At 38.2% G+C, this 21,407-nt stretch overlaps 1 protein-coding gene across 2 annotated transcripts; it reads left to right on the forward strand.

The window, feature by feature from the left end:
- Positions 1-747: 747 nt before the first annotated feature.
- On the forward strand, positions 748-21,108 carry EDARADD (EDAR associated via death domain). Of its 2 annotated transcripts, none has more exons than XM_021527197.2 (6): positions 748-807; positions 8,647-8,708; positions 9,852-9,891; positions 12,786-12,874; positions 15,699-15,744; positions 18,224-21,108. In XM_021527197.2, exons 2-6 carry the CDS (start codon positions 8,706-8,708, stop codon positions 18,598-18,600), a joined length of 555 nt encoding a protein of 184 aa, XP_021382872.1. In that variant the 5' UTR covers positions 748-807; positions 8,647-8,705; the 3' UTR covers positions 18,601-21,108. The 2 variants fall into 2 exon arrangements, with proteins under 2 accessions (XP_021382872.1, XP_021382871.1); XM_021527196.2 differs by lacking the exon at positions 748-807 and adding an exon at positions 4,422-4,481.
- The last annotated feature ends 299 nt before the right edge of the window (positions 21,109-21,407 follow it).

A 21,407-nucleotide genomic window follows, 5' to 3' on the forward strand; every position in this document is an offset into this window, starting at 1 on the left:
GTCTAGGGTTATCTCTGGAGTGTGGCCTGTAAATGGCAGAACAATATGTCAAATTCAGTACAGTGGAAAAAAAAATTAATTTTTTAATAAGAAAATACAGCAGTATTATCCCAGTGACTATGAGGGAAAAAGCAAGAAAGATAAAATGCAGTAAAAAAATAAAGAATAGCAAACTACTGGGAGAAAGTACATTTTTAGGAAAGTTTTGTAAGTGGTGAAAAGCTACACCTGTATTCTCATTTCCATGTTTCAGATGTGTGTTTTACAGCTGGCTGTTAACAAAGAGCTTTGTGTAGTCTATAACAGCATGATCTGAGTGAAGAGTAGAAGTAATCTATAGAGTTTTGTCATTTCCGTACTACCTATACTTTTTTAAAGAAGGAGTGCCAACACAGGAACGAGTCTACTAGCTCTGTCAAACTTCTGAGCATAGTGTGTTGAAAATATATAATCTTGTTTAAAAAAACACCTAAGATTTGTGCACTTGCTCTTTCAGTGTGCATCCTTATCTGTCAGCAAATCTGACCATGAAGTCAGATCTCATCTAAATTTTCATTTATGGAAACAAGCAGCCAGGCAGGGGGACTGGGCCAATGTCCCTGCAGAAGCATAAGCTGCAGCCTGAAATCAATTGTATTAGGCTCAGTTTCAACATGTCAATCTAGAGAAAGCAAGGTTTCACTGTTTCTGTGGCGCATGTTTGACTTGGACACAGCACAGCTCCTGGAGTGGTGGGAACATTTCCATATAATGCAGTCCTACAGTCACGCAAACAAATTTCCCACAGGCTTACATAAGATGGTCCAGGTATGTGTCATTTCTTACATTTTCTCTATATAGTGCTGTTTCTGTCAATTAAATGTCAAAATCGTGATGTTCCTGGAAAAGAACTGTAAAAGAGTAGACCAATATCATTACTGGCAAAGAAAGTAGTTTTAACTTTTTAGCTGCTGGTTAATTATCCCTACTCCAAAGCAGTGTCAGAATTTTCAATAACTTTTCTAGCAGCAGTCTGAAGCTCCTGACAGTTAAAAACTATCTATAAGACACTGGGAGAGAAAACGCAGGGAGGTTTCTTCCTAAATCTCCTGAAATACAGGAGCGTTTATGTTGACATAGAGGTATTTTACTTAATGTGAATGTCCTTAAGTGAAGATATTTGAAATGTAGAAAGCAAACAGATGAGGAAGAATAAGCAAGGTTGCCATGTGATTTTGGCAGGCCCACAGTTACCATGACTATTAGCAACCTGTGTCGAGGCATGGGGAATATTACTGATCCCCTGTGTTATAGTAGCATTTGTGATCTGGAACAAAAACTCTTTATTTCCATGTGGAAAAGCTACAGAGGATCAATTGGAAAAAAGATGTTTTGGTGGTTGTTTTGGTTTAGGTTTTTTTTTTTTTTTGGCTGAGGGGAGGGGTTTGTGTGTATGTTTGTTTGTTGGTTTGTTTGTTTGTTTTGTGAGGATGTATAAGTTATATTTTTCTGGAGAGGAATATATTATCCCTGGTTTTATTTGCAGTCTTATGCTCAGAAGGTGGGAAGAGCCCCTTGAGACTGTTTTAATTGCTATTGCAAACAATAAATTCTCCAGCTCTGTTATCAGGTAGTTTGTAGATCTTTGAGAAAAGCCTCTGTCATGAAATATGTCTGGGTTTTTTAATGGGGCCAAGAGGAGAGGAGTGAGAAGAGATCTGCACAGACTTGATTTATGAAAATTATTTGAAATTACTAATTCTGAATTTGAGGGGAAATGTACAAGATTCTGAACTCTTTTCACTATAATTAGCTATGCTGAATTTAGTAGCTTATAGGGTTATAGCAAGATAAGGTACAGATAGTACTTAGGTTTAGAAATTTGATGAGAAAATTAATCCAGCATTCTATGGAATGCCATTGCTTAAAGTTATCTCATTCTGGACTTAGCTTTTATGATACGGTTGTATTTAGTTTTGCCAAAATAATTGCTGGCTTTCTGCACTGGTCAGTTGGTTAAGTAAGAAAGATTTCGACAACACTCATTAAAGAATGATATAAGAACAGGCATGAAACAACCAATTTAATCTGTACTGTTATCAGTACTTTAGAGTTACTTGTAAGTAATTTCAGTCTTCTCCTTCAGTACGATGGAAAAACTGTTAAATTATGATTACTAACATAAGTTTTAAAGCAGTAATATTATCTAAACTGTTCTTTTCTATTATTAAATGTAATTATTTTAAAGGGTTCTCTGTAAATAATTAAAAAAAAAGAAATCTGCTTCAAATTGAAAAGCCAGTCTAATTTATAGATATACTTCTTAAAATACCTGATTTCGAATAACATTAACTATTTTTGGCTGCCAGCACAAGTGTTGTTCCACTAAAAATAACTTTGTTACTGTTTACAGAAATATTTTTTAATCCTCATGTAGGAAGATTTCAGGTTGTAAGTTATGAGAAAAGTAAATACCACGTTGATTATAAAACCTGACTTAGCCCCGAGCACCCATGTTTTGTAGCCTTCTGTTGTTTACAGCCATCTGTGTAATAATAGTACACTAGGGATATTTTGAAGGAAATCAATGGATACATTTTTATATAGGTTGTAAATATATTTCCCCAAAGTTTTTGCAGTCACTGCATCTACTTTTGGGGTAAAGTCCAGTAGATTCTGAACAGCACACAGAGGCAATACACACATGGAGGTCCTCAGGATAGACATGGCATTCATTTGATTGAAACATACATTTGACAGGTTTGAGTCTAGAATATTCTTAGTTCTACTGTGGCTGTGTCATTCCTCACAGTTAAAAAAGAGACCCCAATTATTAGTATAGCATTTGTGCAGATTTGTGTAGATAAGAATACACTTCTTCTGCTCTCAGCCAAATTATCCCTCACCATACCCTTGTGCCACTAAGGAAATCTAGGGAAACACACAGAATCAGCAGTTTTAGTTATAATTTGATTTGGTGTTACCTTTTTAACATAAGCCCTTATTCTTTGAGAATGAGTTTTAATATGAATGTGGAAGAAATGAGAGGCAACTGACCACTGGAACAATTGGACTACTAAAGTCCTTAAAAAAATCCTTTGTTTTTTTTCACATCATGAGTTGCAGAAATCTTAGTGATCTGTTAGGTGTACCTTGGAGATTAAGGTATATAAATATATATGTATGTTTGTGTGTATAACCAATGGTGAAGCCTCCATTTATCTCAGATGAAATTCAGTAAGAAATTAATTGAAAAACATCAATATTACTGATGTTAGCTAAAAAACAAATAACAAATGTGGTGGTGCATTCCACATCCTCCCCTCCCCCACCCTCGGCCACCCCACCTTTCCAGGCTGCAGTGTGAGAAATGCTTGTTCATGACAAGAGGATGACAGCTACTATCATCAACCTAAATTGTGGAAATAACAGAAAATTAATCTTTGTCAGTTTTAAAAAAAATATTATTATTTGTAACATCCACAAAAGATGAAAAATAATCCATGGAAAAGTACTTCATTTTAATGCTTAATGGACCAAAGCCTACTTTTAGTTGTGCCAGTGTAAGCCAGTTGGCTGAATTGGAGTTCTCTCAGTGTAACAAAACAGAACCTGTCTGTAAATTTATCTCTTTAATAAATGACCGAGGTGGCTCACAACAGTGATCTTTATAACGGCAAATTCAGTTGTGCCAGCTTCTTTTGCCTTTTTTGTATACTAAATAGCAATACATAATATTTCTTATTTAGAGAGTGATTTTATGCATACACCCCATTTAAGAAGCCTGTATTACTTTACATCAAAACCATAAGTGAGAGAATTTGCCAGAGATGACAGTGGCGTTCCAAAGCAATTACATCCAAAGATTTGACTTCGTCACGGTGTCGGATGTGCCTGTAGCATAAGAGGACAAATTTTAAATATCTGTGAGAAACCAGTGCAGTTTATGATTGTCGTTCTGCAGTACTTGAGTTTGTAAACTCTGTCCATACACGTCGAGCCACCTGCAAATGCACCTTAAGCCCTAATGGAGACCGCCTTTCTCTGTCGGAAGGCAGTGATTTAGGCTCGTAAATGTCCGCAAGAACAGGAGAGCGAGCACTTAAATTCATACTGCTGAAGTAGCTCACTTTTAAATCCGAACTAGCACTACTTGACGAGCGGTACGTGCACCCCGTGTCTGTGGTCTCAGCGAAACACGGCGTTTTCACTCACGGGAGCACCTCCCGCACGGAGGATTTAACCCGACGTGTCCGCGGTACTTCCCGCTGGGAAATGCGGGCTCCCGGCGAACGCTCTTCTAAGCCGGAGGCCGTCGCGCCGGGCACGGCCACGGGTGGGACCGACCTGGCCGGCTCCGTCCCTGCCGGGAGCGCCCTACCTGCGGCGGGGCGGCGCAGGAAGGGGGCGGCGCGGCGCCGCGGCGGTTCCGGGCACGTCGCGTTCCTCGCCCCGGGACCCGCCGCGCCCCATGGCCGCTCCGCAGGACCCGCTGTCCCCAGGTGAGGCCGGCGCCGCTGGGAGCCGGGTGGGCGGGCGGGGATGCCCCGAGGGGCGGCGGCCGCTGCCGGGACCCCGGCGGTCCGGGGCAGGCGATGCACGGGGCTCGGCCCGCTGCACCCATCCCGGGCCGGGCAGAGCCGGGGCCGCGGCTCCTGGGAGCCAGGTGAGGAGCGTAGCCCCAGCCCGGCTGAAAAGAGTTTTAAAGTTGCTCCCTTCCCCCTCCGCACACGCCAGTTAAGTATGGTAATAATTTATCATGTGCTCTGCTGGTGTTATTTAGTGTAACTTGTCTTGTCAAGCCTGCTCCAATATTTAGCGTCTAAGTTTGTGCTAGTTAACAGCATGTTCAAAATACCTTTTTAAAAGACATTTTCTTAGAAGACCAGAGCTCGGGTGGCTACGAAGTCCACGTGCATTAACTCACATAGTAATTATAATGGTGCAAATGACTTTTAAGCACCTCACCTGTGGTGTGCCAGCATCACAGATTTTTTTCCATGGCTATCTGCTCAGACAGGGACAAAGTTTTGAGTCGTTGACAGTAAACAAAAATGCACAAGTGCTGATGGACTTGGGCTTTTCTGGGTACTGAATATTCTAGTATAATTTGCCATATCTTCTCCGATTCAAATCTAAAATTCATGTGCCTCTAGTCAAAGCAACATTTTTAATTTGGGTTTAGTCAAATAATTAATCTCCATGAGCAGCATTAGTATTAGAGTGATTACTTGTTTAAGTTGTGCTAAGCTAAACTATTAATGTGTATGCCCAGCCTTGGTGTGGAAAAGGTCTTGTGTGCATGGTTGAACTATGTAACTATAGCCGGTCTTAGTTGCTTCACTCACCTACTGGTGGTGTCAAGACTGTTGCAGAGTAAGACTAACAGGGAAATACTGTCTGTGCTCTTTGGTGAACCCCCTCCTTAAAGGTCAAAATCCTGAGGGTCTCTAAAACTCGCTTTCAGACTTATTCCAATGCAAGGGTGCAAAGCAGCAGAGAAACTGTTCACACTGGTAAGTGTGGGGTATTGCATCCCCATTATAGCAGCAGTATTGGACAGAATGAAAAGGTGGGCATGGTACAAGTCTGCTGCTCTTCTTGCAGACTGGTCGTAATGGGTGGGCCCTGGCAGAACTGTGGCAGCTGCTGAGCAGCGTGCAGGTGCTGCGTGGCAGAAATGAACCTCAGGAGCAACAACTGAACCTTATTTATGTCTTTCTGAGTCAATGTGCACATGCTGATTTATGTCCATCTGAGTCTATTCACTTGTGGCTCCCTGCAGAAGTGTGGGGAAGTAAATGTGCTTCAGTGTCTGTATCCTGTTTGGGACAAGTACAGTGATTTTGTGATTTTGTGAGGGATCCCAGGTAATGTTGTTATGACGCTGTCTGTCAAAGTAACCATGAAATCAGTCAGTCAGATGATACCCTCAGTTCCTGTTGGCCTTTCAGCATGCAAAACTGTGGATGATTTACATCTGAGATAAACACAGAACTTTCCACCCTACTGCTTTGTGCACCTGTGTCCAGCTCTGACATGAGCTGTGGAATGCTGGGGCAGATGCATGTGGGAAAGAGAGAAAGGACATTCAAATTGCCTTATTCACAATAAAATATTAGGTCTGTTTTCAGATTATCTGCCTACTATGAGTGGTCAGCAAGACCCTGGTGAATCGTCTAAAGCCCAATATGTGGAGCCTTTAATCTTAGATGCAAATATTCATACACATACATGCCACTTATAAAAAAACTGGGGACTTGGTAGTGCTCTGCAACTGAAATAAAACAATGGAAATTACTATTCTCCATAAAGAGCTATTAAATAAAGGGAAGCAATTTAGGTATAGGAAATTAAATACAATTTTAAAATACATTTCAGGATGAATGCTAAGCAAGAAAGATGCAGATTCCCATGACTGTATATTTGAGACCTAGAAAGCAGGATTGAGAGGTGCCACCCTTGTACCCCATCACTTCTTGTAGCGATACCCTTGGGTCTGTCAAATACTTGTTTCAAATGCCTGTATTCTCCAAGATTCTCCAGTTTTTTCAGTTCTTCCCTCTGGGTTGTGGAAAGTAAGTTACCAGTGTCAAAATGTACCTTGGTGGTGTTGTGGAGATGTAGCAGAGAATGGAGGAAGGAGCCCTTACATTACAGTAGCAAGTGAGGTTCATCAAGGCTTGGTTGGGTGTTCTATGGGGTCTGCCTTCACCTACCTCAAGGCTCCTCTTACATGTGAAGAAAAAAGTTCTGGGGCTTGTTTTATTTTCTTGGCTGGTTGCCTTTTTTTTTTTTAATTCATATAAGAATCTGTAAGGAGGAGCTGAAAGGCCTCCAGGATAAAGCAACAATAAGGTGAATAAGGTGCATGCTTTGCCACTGGCTTTAAATGGAAAAACAGTGAGACTAGGGATGCCTGGGCTGGCCTTCTTCCCTGGAGCCTTTCTTGGCTCCCAGTGCCGCCTTGTTTTTCAGCTTTCCTTTGCTGGCTTCTCTTTGCCCAGTTCCTCTGCATCTTTCCACTGCAGTTCCCACTAGGAGCTTCTATTTTTGGCCCTACCCTCAAGCAATGTCTTATGTCAGCTTATTGTATTTTCCCATGTCCCAGTGACTCTCAACTTCTCTGCACTTGAGAGTTTGTGCTGACTGTTGCTATCAGGGCAGGCTTTATCCAGGACATTTTATTAATACCGTATTTCTAGATCAGGGATTTCATATGTACCAAAAAAGGCATGACAAGAACACGGGCGTTTTGTTTGTTTGTTTTCCTCTTCTGCATATGGCTTTTTAATTTTCAGTGTGAACAATGCTCAACTGCAATTTCATAGGCCTCTGCCTTTTTCAAACATTCAGTGTGCAGACTGTGCTCAGCCCTTGTCATCTGATCATGTGCCACCTACCTGGCCAATACCTGTGCATTTCCTGGGGGTTCTAGCTCTGAGAAAAGCTTTACATGGAATCTCAGGGACACCCAGGAACTGCTGGTGGAGGCGTGCCTGACAGAAGCAGGAGGGAGAACAATTCTGTCCTACTGCTGCCACCTTTTTTATTTTCAGTTTATTGTGCTGTCTTGCATTGGTTATTGCTTCAGCTTGTTCTGTTGTATTGAGTGGGTTTGTAGGAGTGGGTCCCCAAATAATGCTAAATTTTAGCTGGTTAGAATAGTGTCTGTGTAACTTCTGTTCTGTTTTGGGACTCAGTGTTTACAATGTGTGCTTTGTAGTTAATTTCTGTGACTCTGTTCTAAATCTACTGGGTTTTATATTACAAAGAAGGTAATCACCAAATACTGATTACAATCATGTCTTACTTGAAAACTTAATGTGTACTTGCAGTAAGTGACTTTTAGAGTAAGAGTGACAAGAATGAAGATCTTTCCACATAATTTAAAATGTTTTCATATTTTTGAAAACATTTATACTTATCACCAGAAGAGATTTCTGAAAAATATGGCAGGACGATGTTAAATTACAGGAGTAGTTTTGTGAACCCTGACTTTTGTATGAGATTTGTTTCAGATTCTCTGTGCAATTGTGGTCAGTATTCCACTGGTATTTGTCAATTTAGCCATTGATGCAGAGGGGTTAACATTTCATTATTCACCTGCAGGTACTTTGAAGATTAATCTTTTGATTCTCTTGATAATAATGTAGTTGAATTTTACTGTTCTATTGTATATAAATAATTAATATTTTGCTCAAATATTTTAATTAGTATTTTCAATTTTCTATTGTAATCTGGTGTTCATTATAGTATTAATTTTTGTTGTAGTGGGTATGTTCATTTCCTGTTTGATTTGTTTCTTTGAGGAGAAATTTGAATGCTGTAAGTAGGAGACTAGAACTTAATTCAGTTTTAGAACTGAATTTTAGTATTTATTTCTGACGTTTTGTGATTTTTTTTTTTCACTAAAGATAGTTCAGGATTTTAGTTGAAGTCTGTCTTTTGTTAGGTTGGAGTTGGGTGTCCTTATTACATGTAGTTTCTAATGTTTGTGCTAGTAGTTCCTACATTTTCCAGTTTGTCATGTTTTCTTGTGGAAATATGACATAATGCATGTAATGGCTGTATAGTGTTTTGCCTTGGTCAGCCAAAGAAGCAAAAATATGAATTGGCAGAAATACTTTGATGATTATGCAGTGATAAATTTCTCCTTTTTTCCAGAAGATCAAGCTGCAAAAGAGCCAGTGGAGGATACAGATCCAAGCACTCTTTCCTTAACAATGGTATGTGTTTGTGGTCTAGTGCATTTGAAATCATTATAGCTCTCTATGGCTATGTAGTGCCACAATGAGATAAAACATTCAAGGACGCTAACTCAAACTGTGAGTGTATATACAAGATTTTGCTTATCTGTATGACTGCACAAAAAACCTTAATAAATTAACCTGTGCAGTCAAAGTGTAAATAATTCCAACATGTATATCAGCTGACCTGGATGGTTTATCAGCGGAGCTGTCCATGGATAACCTCCAAAGGCTGTGGCAGTGACATCTCTTTAATTTAAAAAAGCACCAACGATGGAGAAAAATTGCTTCTGACATTCTTCTGTCTACATAGTTTGGATGGATAAAAAAGCCCACCTAGGGCTTAAAATTTCAACAGTACTAAGCTATTATTACTTCCTGTCCCGATTTGAAGTCATGGAAAGGTAGGATCCAAGAGCGGTGCCTTAGGCAGGCTCGGCTGAGCCTCGGGAGGGACCAAACCGCGCCCTCTGGTGCTCGCTGGCTCACGGGCGCCGCTTGTGTCGGGATCTCAAACATCCCAGGCTCCTGCCGAGATGGGAATAATACGTAAGGTGAGGGCCATAGGGAAGGAGGTAAATTTCAGATCTAATTATAAGTTATGTCATGCCCGGGAATCAGTAGCTGTCACCTTAAACTCAGTAATAATATCTTCCTATTGCATCTTAATCAGCTAAGTAGGTTTAGAGCAGAAGGGGAAAATATTTATTTTTCTTTCAATGCAGTAACATTTTATTACAAGCTAAATCTGCTAAAAGAGAATTTGTAATCATGTCTGTTTCTCCTGGCATGCATTACCTTTTCAAGATTATCTTGCTACTTCAGTACAAAAATTCTTTTCCTAAACCCTGTTTTTTCACTGAAAATAGCTTTAAAAATACTGTAGCAAAGCAGCAATCTCTATTACTTCTTCATGTACTAATCAGCAGTGTTAGTAACATCTCAGTTTCCCACAGAAGAGTGTTGCTGTATGTGATGGTGAACAGATCAGCTAGTAGCAACTTGAGAGATAAAATTATGCACTTACAACAGGATATAAAGAAAGAGCATATAAATACTGTTTCCCCAGCATAATTACACTCAAAATAATAAATATTGGTGTTTCTTGCCTTTTTGTGACAGACTGAAAAATATCCTGTCCAAGACACAGGAGTACCTAAAGGTAGGTACTGTGAATTATGTCTATTCAGATATCATTGATCTGTGTTGCTATCTTTAATAAAACCAGTGGTGTTACCTAACAGTTTAAAATACTCATACTTTTTGCTACCTATTTGTGTTTTAAATGTAATGCCCTCTTTATTTTTGAAGTCAGTATATCTAACTTTTGAAATTTCCTTCCTAAGTTTAGTTTTGATCTAAAAGTCACTCTAAAACTACCATTAGAAGACCTGGGTTCTTCATCTGAAGGGAAAATACAGTGGTGCCATTGAAGGACATTGTTCAGACAAAAGATGGGAGAGACATCATAATGTTAGATGGTGGCTTTGAAGGGACTACCAATGCCTTCATGTTGTCAGAAATAAAATATTTCAGGTCCTTCACCTCTGACTGTATTCCCAGCCTTATAACCAGTCAACTCTTTGTGCCATCTTTTACCTTCAGCAGGTGTTAATACTGTCTACTGGGGAACCTACTGTTATGTCTGCTTTGCACAAATTCCTGCCTCTCCTTGCTGCAAATGCAGTGAGGGAGTGCAGGTTCTGAAGAAAAAGACATGGATTACAGAGTGTGAATATCCTCCTTATATTTCCTTGACGTAGGGGGTGGGATTTTTGTTGTCATCCCAGGCTTCGCCATTGACTTCTGTCCAGGGAATGCACGGGCAGGGCTTGGCTGAAGAGTACTCTGCAGGAAGTGTGTTCCTGTACTGCACAGCAGGTTTGCAGTGAAACAGCCCCAGGAAATCAGGCTAGTCACAATGGAAACTTGTGCTGAGGAGTGGGAGCAGTATACCACTGGGGTTAAAGAAAAGTTGGAGATTATTCTGGGGCTTGAGAAAGCCAGACAGAGGAAATGAGCACTCTTCAGAAGTGTTGCTGAGCAGGGAAGGATCATGTGGGATGAAGACTCTTTGAACTCATACACTAGTTTCTGTTTATTTGCAGGCAGATGGTTTGGTCCTTCAGAATTGTTTATTAGCAGCCAAGCAATTACATTGGAACATTCTTTTCAATGTTCTATTTTTAATTTCACCCATGACATTAGATCCTCCTCAAAATTAATTAGATAAATTCCCAAATTTCAAATTTGTCAGGGTTGTTTAAAATCCAAAATTTATATCCTAAATGTATCTAATTTAAAAAAGAAAGCTAAGACATAAGTAGAAATGTCAGCACTTTCTGTAAAAGGGAAGTGCACTTGGTCTACATTTAATTTTCATTTTTGCTCTTACTTAGTGTAAGAAGATGTAATTACTAATATAGCTTGACATTTCCCCTTTGAAGTTGAATGTGATACAAATACCTCCTAGTTTTCTGTTAATTTCTGTGAATTTAATTATTTCTCTGAGAATGGCTTTTCATAGTTATTTCTATAAAAAATACAAACTTAGAAGTATGAGTCTGTCAACTAAAAATTGTAACAGTTGTGCTGATCTGATTCTGTATAACACACAGTTATGTTTGTTTCAGATTTAATGTTTGAACAGACAGTACATTGGTGAGAGGGGCTGTCTGTTTATTTTATTGGTCAATTAATTAATGGGCCATTTTGGAGCCATAACTTATTAAAGTTATTGGCACCCTTTACTGATTATGAAATAAAAGAGAGTTGAGGGAACTTCTTATCTCGCAGAGGTCACCTTAGTGTTTATCATGATCTGATAATAATTCTATTTCCACTGAAATATAGAACAAATTTCATACATATTACTTCCACAGGTTTGATGTCTATGCCTTGCATTTTCAGAGAGACTATTTTGGTGGGTTTTTTTGTTTTGTTTTGTTTTGCTTGGTGGTGGTGTTGTCTCTAGACATACAGTCATAAAGAGTAATGATGAACTTCTACCAAACATTGACATCACTGGGGATGAAGTATTTTCCAACAGTCTTATCAAAACAGTAAAAGAGGAGAATAGTGATTTTTGGTTTCCTTATTCTTGCAAGTGTAAGGATGATTTCTTTGATTCTTGAGTGAGTTAAGAAAATATTGCTTCTTTCTGTTGTATGGTGATTCATAAAGGTAATAGAGGTTCTTCAATGAGATCTTGCCACTAAACAAACAACAAATGGAAACATATCAGTGGTCCAAATATAGTCACTCCCATGCAGCGTTCTTATGTGTAAAAACATGTATTTTTAATAACCCTTGTGTTAATGGTTAGTCAGCACCTGATTCAGGGGAATTATGCAAATAGTTTGATGAGGAGGAGTATACTAATCATACAGAGTGCACAAGGTCCACAAGGGTTTATGTATCCTTTGTATCCCATTTTGAGGGCTGAAGTGATGCTTGAAAAGTTAGCAGTTTGTACTGTACTAGGGAATGCTGTGCTTTTCAGTGGACTCCCAGGGCTGTTGATAAACACAGTTTGAAATGGATTATTTCAATGCTTCAGCAAATTCCTGTTAATAGGAATCACTAGGATGAGTTCAGTTCACAAAGGGGCAGAATAAAAGATAAATATTTATGCAGTACTTATTTTAGCTGTCATTTTAAGTGTAATGAGAAAAGCAAAACAAAAATTGAGTGACTTGTGACATCTTCAGCCTAATTTGTTGTGTTGGTTCAGTTAATATTCTGTAGTCAGCTTTCTGAAAGAACAACATGACTCTTGCTTTAAAAATAATGTGATGTTTGTTTAGAAAACAACTGCTACTCTAATATCTAGTCTCTGCAAGGATTATATTTCTTCTCACAGTCATGCTGTGCATGACTGTTACAGACTCTGCTGATTTAACATTTTGGGCTTTTATTCTAGCAATTCCCACTGTTTGATCATGATATGGAGTTAAATTTTGTATGTTAGACATCTATACTATAATTTGTTTGATAGTCTTACTATTTAATTTTGTGTGTGAGTGGAAGACCAGTTTTTCACACTCTTTGCCTTAGATGAGGAATACCTAACAGATCAAGTTACTTTGGAAATTGCATCTGTGAACATCAAGACCCTTACATCAGATTCTGGCCTAATACAACAGGTAAGAAAAATGATACGTGAATGTGAACTAAGTTACTGCTGTTAATTCAGTAAGTATGTTAACAAATAAGTATATTTTCAGACTGTATCTGGAGACCACAAAATTATTCAGTAAAACAGACCAGAAATTTGCTTTCTTTTCAAGAGTTCAATAAAGGGGGCTTTTGTGGAGAAGAGCAAAAAAAAAAAAAAAAAGATATTATTTTATCATTAACATGTACTTTTTAGTTTAAATAGGTTTTGATTAATGTATAGATGTTCTGAAGAAGAGCCAGCAAGTGTTAAAGCTTTGTCATGCATGCTGTCCCTCTGGTGAAAATATTTCCTGGTGAAAATAAAGCTAGACAGAAAAGAAGTGAAGAAGTAAGGAATCTTAGATTTTGCCTTTAGAGAGGAATTAGACTGTTTTACTTTGATTTTGAGACACTGCTCTTCCCATAGTTCAAACACTGTCCACTTTTTGTGAAATCTTTCATTGCCATAGGAAGGGCAATGCTGAGTGACTCCCATGCTCCATGATAATAATCTTTCAAGTGAATGTTTTTTTGCTGAATTTCAAAGTAATTCTCTTTGGGTTGAGCAGAAAACTTGGAGAAGAGAAATTAATGAGCATTTTCCAGCAAGATGAAGAATTAAAAGGAGTTCCTAATGCCAGAGTCCCAGCTGAATTCTCTCAGAAACAAACATGGGTTTGGTATGCATTTCACAGATGGTGGAGGTAACTGTTGCTTCCCATCATCAAGAAAAGAACATTTATTGGCAGCTTAGAATCACTAAAAAGATAATTTAGTGTATTAGGGTTGTAATGGTTCCACAGAGCTGGAGAACTTTCTGCTTACCTTCAGACTGTACATAAGTTTATAGCTTTGATTAGACCTGTAGAGGATGATTGGAACTTCATTGTGGGCAAAAACTATTCTTGCTTAATGCCTTCATTTCCCTGGCAGTAACACTACATTGTCTTATTGCAATTACATTACAAGAAAATGATCTTGAATAATCCTGAGTGCATCTGACTTGATAAATTGGATAATGACTGATCAGTAAAAATATGAATTTTGAAAACAGATTTATGGCACAGGTATGTATCACTGATTTTCTTTGTACTTTTTGCAGTACTACTCACTCTTTATTTTTTATGCCTCATAAGGGCACTTAGGCATTGACTTTCACAGTAAGGTTTGAGCTTCAAAGAATTGATAAATTCTGGGAAATTAAGTTCAGGATAGCAGTTAAGTGAGCAGTATCTGCTTTTCCTTTTTTTTTGTTTGTTTGGTTTTTTTTGTGTGAATTTTTTATTTTGTTTTTTAAATTTGCTTATTCGATTCTTTTGAAATAGATCTTTGGGGAGGCTGAGCTGTCCTGGGAAGTTCCTCATTCTCCCCAATGAGTTTCTCTTCGGGGAATTTGCTCCTTGAGGCTCAGTAATAACATTCTGCCTTTTTAAGGCATTTGTGGGAGTGGAGACAATTACTATAATCAAGAACTTGAGATTTATTTTAACTTTGGGTGCTCACATGTTGCCATGAAGGCAAACTTGGTGTTTAAAAACCGTTGTCCAGATAAAGCTGTTGTGGTAGAAAAGTAAACTGCTAGAAGATAATGGCAGGACTTACTCAGTTGCAATTGGCATGTGCAGAATCAAGATCTCTTGAGCAGACAGCAGACATTTTGATGTTGCGTGTGTGGGCTTGCCGTTTTCAGGGAGTAAAGAAATACTGAAAACAGTATGCAAATTTTTCCTTTCTTAACAAAGTCTGTAAATATTTTGGAGAGAGTTCACCTTTTTATAATTAGATTATGAATGCATGCAAGTTCACCACAGCAACTGAAATTGCCTGTATTCTATTTTTGGTGGATTTCTTAGTAAAGAAGGTGTAGCAGGTAGGACTAGAGTTATCTTATTACACTATATTGTTACCCATATATTGACTTTTATTTGTATGCACAACCTGCAAAATTAAGAAGCCTGCTGTTTCAGAAGAATGACACAATACAAAAAGATCAACAATACTTCATTGCAGCTATCTAAGGGGAAAATCCCCTCTACTTTCATCTTTAAATACTCAACAGAAGAAAGCTATTTCACCTGGCTTCACACCTGCATAGTTAAAGTAAGGGCAGCTGCAGTTTCCCCACAGTTCTACAATCAAGGGGCTGTCCTTCCAGTTTTTAGAGGTGGCGAAGTAGTAGAACTTAAATGTTACAATGTGCGTTACAGTCTCAGATTGCTAAGTAATTTCATTATGTTTAATTAGCAGATGAAACACCCTTGAGGGAATGTTAACTTTAAATAGGAGGAGGGTTAGATGTGAGCTGCAAAAATATTCATGTCCACCTGTTGTCTATAAAAGCTTCCTATGTGCGTAAAGAAGTTTATAAAAAAAATTCTCCACTTTGCCTAGATCAACAAAACAGTCCCTTAATGCTGCTTGTTACAGGCAAAATTCTTGGTATTTACATTGCAAAACATTTTAAAAAATCTTTTTAATCAAACCATATTAATTGTTAAATAACCTTTGAGTATTTAAGAGAGAGTTAGTCAAAAGATGCAATGCTACAGCATATCATTAATAAAAATGCTGTTGTTCAGTGCATACAACCAATAGGGCAGTTTTATGAGCCAAAGAATGGAAATGCTGCCTGAAAAGACAGCAGATTGTTAGCAATTCCTCAAAACAATATGTATATTCCCTGTCTGAATTTACAAGTAGCTTGGGATTCTTTTAAGTGATCTCCTACTGGCTGGAAATTAGTCAAATACTTATTCTGGTGTTCAATTACATTGTTTTATTTTTACTTTATATTTGTTTTCTGCTTTGTAGCCAGAAGACAAAGACACACAAAATCATACTGATGAATCGCTTTCAGGTAATATGTCACCTTTATTGTTCTCCATATTTTATTCCTAGGTTTTATTTGAAAGTGCTTTTTTAAAAATTGCTATTTGTCATAACAAATAACTGCCTGGATAATTAGTGCTTATGGAGCTCATTTTATTACCAGTGTCATTTACAGCTTCCCCTTTGTTCTAAGAGGATGGTGATGAATAATGCAGACCATACAAAATATGCTAGTTGGGCTTTCCAAATACGCTTAGTACCTCTGCCTTTGGAGGTGATGTGGAAATAATTGTCAGGAGAGAGCAGAAGCTGGCAGTAGGCTGTGAGTGCTTATCCCATAATTGGTTTGAGTTCTGCTGGAGAAGGGTGTGTGTGTGTGTATGCTATACAGTTCTCTTAGCCTAACAGTCACAAATGGAAAGTTTCCTATTAGTAATGAGCCTTGTCCTATCAGGTAGTATTAGGATCATGCAATTAGTTGGGTAGTGCTTGTCAGTCCCCCCCTTGTCAGTCAGGGGCACCTTAGAAAAGCAGGATTCCTCATGATGCTTTTGATAGTCTTCCAGATGGTATAGCACAAGAAGCAGGTTGGTTTAGTTTTGTTTACTTATCTGTGCCCTTTTACAGAGGTGTTTTCTTTACTCCTTCCCTGTTTCTATTGGAGGACAAAACTTACCCTGGCAACCCTGCCAGAGTAAATAAGATGAAATTCAGATAGGGTGCTCTCCTGCCCTCTAAGCTCAGCCAGAAATTTGATTGGGTTATATTATATTAATTTTGACTTGTCTGTATAAGTAAAGGTTGGTATGAATGAAGAAAGAAAGTTTTGTCTCACTTCAGCAAGTTTAGGGTGCAGAAGAAGAACAGAAGAGTAAACATACATATTCCTGTAGAGAACAGCTGCAAGGCCTGTGGAATACCTGTGAGCTAAGATGTCACCAGAACATGTTTCCCTTTAACAGGGAATTTAAGCATTTGTATGAAGTTATGTGTCTGCAGCAGTGTTGTTGCTGCATGTCCTAACTTGTTGAAAACTTCAGAAGTTGTCCTTGGCCTGCTAAAAAAACAATCTGATGAGCAATGTTACAAAACTAACAACAGCCTTCTTTGTTTAAAAATAAAAGAGAACATGCATGCAGACATTATATGCTGGAATTTTCACACAATCTGACAGTAATTACTGAAAATAAATAATTGATGTTAAAAAAAGAGCCACAAAATCCCACGAACAAATAGCCTGAACAGATGCTGTTGTCCTTATGAGTAGGTGGCACTAACTACCAGATTTATCCTTTGCCAGAGATACAGTTCAGGCCTCTAATACAGTACTTGTAAATTGTATGTCAATGTTTTCTGTTGTTTTTAATCAATCTTTTGATTACTATCAGCCCCTTTTTTCACAGAGTTTTGTCTGAAGTATGACCAGCTACTTCCCTATTTCAAGCTGTACAATCAGGCTGGAGCACAGAAACTTTATGAAAAGCTTCTAGGTTGTGTCCATTATATACTATTTGGAGATACAAGATACTCCCTGCTTTCAAAAAGGAGCAGGGAGAGTTAAGGTCATATCTGCAGCCAAAATGCTCAGACCATGTCCTGTACTGTGGCAGTGTTAAAGGTCTTGGTATTAGTGTTTGACCAGAGGTATGACTCAAACTGGTTTCTGTGTGGTTTAAGGGATAGTAATATATAATATAGTCTGATAGCACCACATTGTTCCCAGTTTTGGGGGAGATACTGATTATGCTGTGTAGGAGATTTCTAAATAGCAATTTTCAGTATTTGGTGCAGATTTTAGAACGTATCACCAACTCTTTCCAGCAACTTGGTAGTTTTGTTTTTCTTACAAGTGGAGGAGTATGCACTTTATTCCTTTTCATGATGTACATTTAAAATAGGTTTTGTTGGTAAAACAGGGACAGTTTTTATTGTGAGAGCCCTTACAAAGCAAAGGAACATACCTACCTTTTCATTGTGTTAAAGTACTAGATGTTAGTTGTGCTTGGATCTGTCAGCAGAGGTTCTCCTGTTGTTATGAAGGTAGCAGCTCAGAAATGCAAAACCTTTTCCTTCATTCTACAACACAGGTACACAAGATGTACAGAATGCACACATAATCCTGTTGGTGATGTAAGTGGGCATTATGGTAGATCCAAGGAAGAGACATTGTTCCAAAACCAAAAAAGGGGACGATCTTAGCTCACACGCTGCATCATTGAATCCTGTGTCTTTTCTGTAAAAGTATAAATACAGTACTTTCAAAATTACTGGCTTTTTGGTTAAAGCCAGTTTTGACTAGAGTGTAGTGAACAGAGAAGTTTTAGAAAGTTAATTTAATGAGTTCTTCATGAGAAAGAAGAGGCATTGCATATCAATATTCTGACTTTTTCAGAAGCAATTCAAAGAAAAATAATGCTCCACAACCCTTTATGCTTTTGACTTTTTGTTCCTGGTGATATCACAGCAATAGATCCTAATTTCTTCCCATGTTATGGTTTTCACTGCAGATCTCAAGAAAACCTGCAAAGAAAATGTCACCTGCTCCTTGTGCTTATTCCGTGCACCAACCATCAGTGACATGCTCAATGATGAGGACTTGTTGTACACAGTGAGGCTAAAGCTGGATCCCTGCCATCCAACAGTGAAAAACTGGAGAAATTTAGCAAGCAAGTGGGGGATGACTTATGATGAATTGTGTTTCCTTGAACAAAAGCCCCAAAGTCCCACCTTGGAATTCTTGCTACGGAATAGTGACCGGACTGTGGAGCAGCTGATTGATCTCTGTAAATTTTATAAGAGAATTGATGTTGTGAAAGTGCTATTGAAATGGGTGGAGGAGGAATGGCCCAAGAGAGGGAGCAGAACTTACCAGAATGACTTCTAGGTCAAAGAAAGTTGTTAGTCTGTACGTGTTAAATGCTAGCTACCACTAATACATTGGAAGTTTCCCTTGCAAGAGAGAAAGCCTGCATTGAGGGTTTGTATACTGTGTAAGCTTTATCTACTGTATACACGAGGTAAGCTTTATGCCCTCAGGGTTGCAAAGATAGCCTTCCAAAAGTGGATGGAATCATCCAGGTTGTGTTCTTTAGTCTGCAAATACCTTCAGGTTTTTTGCTGCTGTTCACAGCCTTCCTAAACAGAAAAGGAATGAAAAGGCCAGACCATTAGTTTTACTGCAGCAGTTGTGTGCTGTTGTTATTGGGAAAGCCATAGTTAGAAGGCAAGTCTCCTGGCCTTACTGGTAGCCCTTCTACAATTTTGTATGTTCTACCTAGTACAAGATGAGGTGGAATCTTTTTCTTCCTTTTTATTTGCTTTTTAAGCTTTGTGACACTGTTTTTGGCACAGGAACACCGTGGTGTTCCAGGCAGCAATTTGGATCTGAATGTTACAATTAACTGAATATTCAACATCACATTTGAGCAAATTAAGTCTTTTTTATGAACAGGAGTAGACACTAAACAATAACAGATGTTAAACAAAATAATTGCTCACATGCTACTACATCATAGGGCATATATTTACTCTAAGAAGACATAATGCAATTCAGAGAGACTTTTCAACCCATAATCTTCAGGGGCCAAAAGAACCAATTAGAAGGCTCTATGCTTAAAATTACTTTTCAAAGGTTTAAAGACAGTGTACACTCTGAGTGCAGGTATCAAATCCCTCTCACTTTGCAGTGAGAGATGATGGCACCACAGGTTCTTGTTAATATAGACTGTAACTTTCCACAGGCTATGGTTTTCTTTACAGCCCTGTGGGTTAGCCTACTTTCTGCTGTACACCAAGGCAGTTGCAGGCGTGTGTGAAACTAGCACTATATATTGATTAAAGCCACTCTAATAGAAAATGAACAGCTGAATTCACATACAGCCCAGGTGGATGATTATTAAAGCACTTATAGTGGTTTAGACTGGGGTTTTTTTAATGTATTTTAATAGTCTGAATTACACTGTTTACATTTTAAATGTTTCAGAATTGGCCTTTTTCCTACCATTCTTCGGACATCTCAGACAATGTAGTATGTACATAGGTGTATATACCTAAGCACTGGTCAAGATGTGGGGCAAAACTAGAATGGGGTGCAGGTTGATACACTGTTTACTTTTCTCAAGTAGAAATTATAAGAATTAGTAGCAAAGCTAAGAGAAGTCTAATGCTGTATGCTGAGTTTCTTACTGGAAGAGTTTGAAAAGCGACCTCTAGTAATACTTTACTATAGATACTGAGTGATATGGTTATGGAGGAGCTAGAAGTAAAGACTAACATTTTCACTTCAGGCACTTGTTCTGGACTGACATAAAATTTGTTTTATTTTAGTGACTTCAAGAAGCTGAAAGTCTTGTTTCAGGGTAAAGAAACTGACCTAAAATTGAATTTTTAATTTTTCTAGAAAAGACTGGAATTTGTAATGGATTTTTTTAACCATTCCTCAAAAAAAGCTGCTACTCTTTAGAACTCTAGTTTTCTAACTGTATTTTAAGGAGAAAATTTTACTGCTCTGTCTTGTTTGGGCTGCTGTTCAAGTGTTCGGTGGTTCTCTTCTAGGAGTGGGTGTTTCCCAACAGATGTCTGTCAGCTCATAACTTTTGCAAATAATCTTCTGTCTTGAGTTAGATGCTCTAGATTCAGCTTTGGGGACTGTTGCTGTGGCTGGGCTGCCTGCTGCTTTCATTTCGTGCAGAGGCATCCACTGCTGATGTGCAATAGCTCATAATGCAGCTTGTCCAACATAATTCCCATACCTTGGGCTGACTGCATGCAGGATTTAGGATCACATGCCTGTGTGTTAAGTTGTTCTTCTGAGTGATGAGTGCTGGCATGTATGCACACAGCTTTTACCTCCCATAACATACCACAGGTATATCTGTGTGGTATTATAATATGCTGTGCTTTGGTAGATCCAGACCAGCTAGGAACTGGAATCCTCACTTAAGAATCAGAATGGGAATATGAACTGATGCAGTAGCATTCCTGAATCAAGGTGTTCAACTGAAATCTACCCCCTTTCTTGATTTCTGGGTAAAAACTGTAAAATTTTGAAGAAACTCTGTCTTGTAAAGATGAGTTTGATCCCTTAAAGCTCTTCAAAAGTCAATGTCAGATGAAAATAAAGCTGCTTCTAAGAATTCATAGGTGGATTCTGTATAAATTCAGCTCTGAAGATTGAAAATGTTAGCCTTAAACTTCACCACACACTGGATTACTCATTACTATACTTGAAATACTCTTTTTCCTCCTTGTATGCCATAAATGGAGATGTACACACTCTTTTTTAAGTTTTATATCTGTTTACAAGATATTGATTCTGAGTGTTCAATTTATTCTTATGTCTTCTGTTACAATGTGTGCTATTTTTAGAAGAAATATAGTTGTCAGTGTTTGACTTGGTTGTATTTGTTTTTATTACAGCTAGAAAAACAGCTGTTTTCCTTCTCACCAGTCACCTTGGAATTACTGAACTATCAATTAGTTGTTCTGTCCTTATATATGAAATTCATGATGCCTTAAAGCACTTATGTTTGCAAGATATACTGCTGTTGAAGAAAGGAAGATGCATTTTTAAACTCTTTTCCATATGAAAAATTAGTTAATTTTGATAAGATGATGAACAGAAACTTGTAGCTGAGTTAGTGACTAAGAGGTATGAAATCTGTATGGGATGAACTTTTGTGAATCAATAAT

Source organism: Lonchura striata, chromosome 3 (genome assembly GCF_046129695.1).
Source record: "Lonchura striata isolate bLonStr1 chromosome 3, bLonStr1.mat, whole genome shotgun sequence".
NCBI lineage: Eukaryota > Metazoa > Chordata > Aves > Passeriformes > Estrildidae > Lonchura > Lonchura striata.